Source organism: Brachionichthys hirsutus, chromosome 5 (assembly GCF_040956055.1).
Source record: "Brachionichthys hirsutus isolate HB-005 chromosome 5, CSIRO-AGI_Bhir_v1, whole genome shotgun sequence".
NCBI lineage: Eukaryota > Metazoa > Chordata > Actinopteri > Lophiiformes > Brachionichthyidae > Brachionichthys > Brachionichthys hirsutus.
The window spans coordinates 5,170,968-5,176,209 of record NC_090901.1 but is presented as its reverse complement, the minus strand read 5'-3'; the positions used below and the strand labels follow the sequence as shown (position 1 = coordinate 5,176,209).

Genomic DNA, 5,242 nt, shown 5'->3' with positions numbered 1-5,242 from the left:
GATTTCCATTAGAAAGAGTGTTCTACATATCAATCCAAGCTTTAATTAAAGAGCTGCTATATTCAGAGCCGTCGTAAGCTCGCTGGAAACGCACAGCTCGTCCTGCTCTTGTCCACGAGTGGGTGAAATGGAGCATTTGGAAACCAAATGAGTTCATTGTTGCCAGGCGCAAGCCTTTCATCTGATTTTATAGTCGTTACCGAGTGACTACCACCCTCTGGTAAACACTTGATGTTGTTAGCGCCCTTACTCATATGATTGGGAGGGTGACTCAGTTCCCGCACAAGGCCGGTTCATGTTATATTGAAAATGATTTACATGAATAAGAACTACTTATAATAATCTGTATTAAACAGACTTATTTCATGTTTTAATGTGTAAACTGTGTAAATAGATGTTGGTACTTTTACGCAACGATCCTCTGTGAGCGATGCTTTTTCTACTGTTGCCACAGGCAGGAAATACTAAGAACAAATCCTTCACAGAAATCAGCCTTTTAATACAAAAAAACAACACCAACAGCGCAATAAAAACATTGCTCAACAATGAACGCAGTAGAAAAATATGAAAGCGTCTTTGTCCCAGCACTCATGATGTGTGACAACTTCACTACGGTTTTCCCTGTAGGAATCCAAGCAAGGTAACTTGAAGCAGGATCTTCAGAGGGGGAATAGAAGCCACCGTGAAAAGAAGGGCCGAGCGCCGGCCTCCGGATGCCTCAGACAGGAAACTGTTTCCTTACCACGTCCGCCAACTGTGGATCAGTCTCGGACAACATGGACTGCAGGTGCTGGAACTGAACAAGAGTAAGAAGAGCAAGGTATTTACGGCAGCAATCTGTCGTAACCTGTCACATGCACGGAAATAACCCCTGCCATGGTATTATTGAACAATGCAAGAATCTATTTGTAACGTTGGTGCACGAGCTCGGAAGCCTTTTGTTGCCTCACCAAGTGTCAATCAGAAACAGCATATTAACATCTTGAATGTTGACAAAGCGCTCCATTGTTTTCACTTGGGATGCTCGCTCAGATCAGAAAACACTATCCAACTAGAGTTTTCAGCTGGAGCCTGTTCTGTGGTTGCTTTAAACCTTGATGAGGCTTTATAGTCTGTGTGTTCCTGCACAAAGCGCCGTTTACTTATATTTATTCATACGGAGCATGCTGCTCATTAAAACTGCACCAAAGTGGACAGTGCACTCCTTTGGGCCGCCAGCATGCTAATTTTAAGAAGATAGGCTGAATTCTTCTGGAGGTTGGGGAATTACAGAAAGACAAAGATTCATCACATTACAGTAAAGTTTATGCTGGGCGATGGGAATCATCTGGAGGATAAAATAAGCTTTTCAAAATTCTGGAGGAATACTTACTGCCATCTTAAAATTGGGAACTAAACTGGAAGCAGCTGTAAGCGATGTCTTCTCTGTGAGGTACCCCGTCTTCACCAAATCCGCCACCGCGTCCTAAAAGGAGAATAAACAGGATGTCAGAATGCAACTCACTGAATAGGCATTCAAGATAGGCTTTCGGTATCACCTTGGGAATCTGGATGCAGATATCAGCGAGGAACTCCGCCGTCATCTCAGCTAAAGCCTGAAGCTGCTCGTCTTTTGTGCCGTCTTTGCTCGGACCGCCATGTTTTCCGTCACTGTGGTACTGAAGCACCCGCAAAATGGATCCAATAAGAGGAAGACCTGTCAGAGATATGAACACAAAACCAATCAAGAGCTGGGTAGAGTAGAGTCAAAATGGAGCCTATTATCATAAGGACTGAGAAGTAAAATTTCCTCTCATAAATCAATAAATATTGAATGTGAATGGGCAAAACAAAGAACAGAGCTGGCGAGATTTTTTTTTACTTGTGTCATTTTGGCTGCCCCACCGGTTCCGACATCTATACAGAGCGTGTAACACAGCATATGCCTGAAGCAAAATAGTCTTCTGTTCTTGCAGAACGACTGGCGGATCGTTTGGTTGGCAGAAGTCCTCGCAGACGACGCCACAGACAAAGTCCCAAACTGCTTTACTGGGTCCTTCGGGAGTAGCTAGAAGAAACAGCAAAATTATGTTAATTCAGTCAATTACGTGCCAAAGACTCAATACTGCGTCCAACACCCTTACCAAAGGTCTGAATACCCTCGTCTATAGTGGTGAGAAGCTGGAGGGCATGAAGATAAATCTCTAACCCCTTCAGACTCTCAGATCTGTGAAACAAATTCAATACTGTTCAATGCTGAGATAACCCACAGCAGTTGTTCATTGCGTTTCGGCCCTTCTACTGTACTTCCTTCTTGTCCCGTGAGGGGCCCCCACAGCAAATCAATCTTCTCCACTTTGCATCGTCCCCCCAACACCAGCCACTCTCATGTCCTCTCTCACTACGTCCATGTATCTTCTCCTGGGTCGACCTCTAGCCCCGTTCCCTGGCAGTTCCATCCTCAGCATCCTTCTACCGATATAGTCTCCGTCTCTACTCTGGACATGTCCAACAAAGTCTGTCTTCTCTGACCTCATCTCCAAAAGGTCTAACCTTCACTGTCCCTCTTATTGTCTCATTTCTAATCCTATCCAACCTGGTCACTTTAGGCTTTATTCCCAAACACAAGATGGACTTTATTCCAACTCAAAGTAAATCCTAAATCTTCAAATGCAAAAACCTCACAAACATTTCCCAAACCTTCAACTTCTGAGTCCCACCTGAGCTGCTTGGCTGCCTCAAGTAGACACGAGGCTACATCCAAACGGCTTACACCATCATCCTTCTCCTTCTCCTCCTCACTTGGCTGAGCTGTGATCCAACTCCTCATCAGCTCTTCATCAAGGTCAAATAGATTGTCCACCAGTTCCCCAACCTTCTCCAGCAGGTCAGCTGTACAAGGAACATGTCAGAAAATAGACAAAGGTTACAACCTTTAAAGCCGTCGTAAGAAGCGACTTTGTGTACAAACTATTTGCCGTTGAGGAAACAACAAGCACATCTAATGCATTTAGGCATGTCAAACAAAATCATCTACCAAAGCTAATGTCACTGTTGACCCAAGATTGTTTACATCCATGTTTCTTGGTGAGCGTTCTTCTTCTTCCCTATATTTGCTACCACACTGTAAACAGATGGCGGTGACCAAAACTATATCACCAGAGTGTGCCTCTGTGTACAAGATTAAAAAAAAAGGGGGGCTACTTACAGAAAATACCCTGAATTAGTCAGAAACTCCAATGGGAATCTTTAAGATTAACAGTTTACAGGCACTCGGAGTTAATACAATTCGTCTTGGAATGTCAAACATAATTATTTTCTGAGCGCATTTTATCATGACAGGGCAAAGAATAAAAGCACAGTACTGTTGGTAGAACTGCACATGATGAAACAGAGGCTGGAGCACACAGACGTCTGCTGTCGTATTCGCTGAAGCCACAGGGCAGAGACGTCTTTCTGAGAGACACACGTCAGCAGCAACCTGCAAACACAATCAGGATCATCAGGAAACATCATCAGGAAACATAATCAGGAAACATCGACACTTCAGTCTCTGTCTCTTCGACCAGCATGTGTGCAGACGACAAATGTTACCTGCTTGTTTCCAGCAGAGTGGGAGGATCTGCATCTCCGAGAAGCAGCAGCAGCACAGCACTGTAGACAGAGGGAGCCGCATCAATCACGCTGAATTACAAGAGTGCATGCCCTCTACTAAAAAAACAAAAAACCAAACCCAAAGCATCACAGATTTACCATAGGTCTTCATTTTGGCTAAGAGTCAGACATGTCTCAGGAAAGCAAGCAATGTTTCCCAGGATTCCCACACAAATTTCCTATAGAAGAAAAAGAAAATGTACATTATATATCTATATGAATTTCCAAAGCTCATAAACAGAATCAAAAGGAAAACATTTGGGATAATATTCTAACACGTGTTTTTTTTTTTTACTCACAGTGAGACGTGGACAACGAGATTTGGCTATTACCCCAAGTAGGATCTCTGTAGCCTTGAATTCTTGCAGGAAACCAGCCACATCCTGCACACATAAAAAGTCATTATAAAACATTTAATATCTGATTCTCGTCCACCTGCAACACATTTATATTATTTACTCTTCTATTACTTTGTTAGGAAGAGGGGACTAGTAAATGATGAAGAATGTGAAGCCTATAGAGCACAGTTTTCCCACTACCTTATCCATTGCCATATCCCAGACTCTACACAGATCTTCCTCATCATCATCAGGCAGCTGCATTTGACCTTCAGCATCCAACTCTGATTGCTCTGAGACCATCTGCAAAAAAAAATAAGCAATTTAAGAATCCCGTGCGTTGGAGAGCGTGCAGCAGAGGGTAAGAGGATACGGGAACTATCTTAATTTGTGTAATAACTGCCTGCCTACGTGAATGAGACGGGTCAGTGTGCTGAAAAGCCAGTGCTTGCTGTAAACAGTTTCTCCAATGGCATCCAAATTTCCATCCTCCTCTCCATCAACCGTGTCTGGAGGTGGTGAAGGATTACGGTCCATCACGGGAGACTGTAATCCGGTAGGAGAAGAGGATCTCTCCGTCTCTACTCCCTCAGAACCGTCAGCTCCATTTTCTAGAGAGGGGGGGATAAAGGATGCAGAAGTAGAACAGTCCCAGAGCTTTTAGTGTATGTGATTATATGATAAGATTCCATTATAGTAGAAGTAGAAAGCCTTTATTGTCATTGCATAGTGGATATACAACGAGATTATGAATTATAGGAATTATATTCTAATTGTATTGTTTCTATTAATTAAAGTAGCTATTATCTCAGATGTTATTAGAATATCATGTAATATTGAATGCACAGGCAATTCAGTCGACTCAACAGCATGATATCTGTTAGCCCTTTATCACTATCTCACAGCTAATGGTAGCAAATAACAACTCAAGTAGCAGATGCAGCTGTCGCTAAGGCCAGGGACATGTATATATGTTAACTCACCCATATTGACCGCTGTCGACAAAAGCAATTTAAAATAATTGGTACATTAAATGTAATATTTTCGTTTGTTTTCAACTCATCACAGACGACATTTCAAATAGCCTCCATTTAGTACATTGAAACTTCATGCGCATGCGCGCACAGACTACGGCGTCACACATGCGACAAGAGCAACGCTAAGATTCGCCCCATTCGTTCTGTGATTGGCTTGCATAGATAATCTCGCCCTATTTTTAACCAACCACGAAGCTTTAAATGTAAAAGTCCACCTAAATCCAGGAAAAGGTT

The 5,242-nt window shown here is 42.8% G+C and overlaps 1 protein-coding gene across 1 annotated transcript; it reads right to left on the bottom strand.

Annotated features, from left to right (window-relative positions):
* Positions 1-586: 586 nt before the first annotated feature.
* On the bottom strand, positions 587-4,577 carry saal1 (serum amyloid A-like 1). Its single transcript, XM_068739486.1, has 12 exons — positions 4,383-4,577; positions 4,173-4,274; positions 3,933-4,016; positions 3,733-3,812; positions 3,574-3,633; positions 3,345-3,460; positions 2,700-2,871; positions 2,124-2,206; positions 1,877-2,047; positions 1,539-1,696; positions 1,373-1,465; positions 587-796 (listed from the first exon to the last, which is right to left on the bottom strand). The coding sequence occupies exons 1-12, from the start codon at positions 4,506-4,508 to the stop codon at positions 719-721; spliced, it is 1,323 nt and encodes a 440-aa protein (XP_068595587.1). The 5' UTR covers positions 4,509-4,577; the 3' UTR covers positions 587-718.
* Between the last annotated feature and the right edge of the window lie 665 nt (positions 4,578-5,242).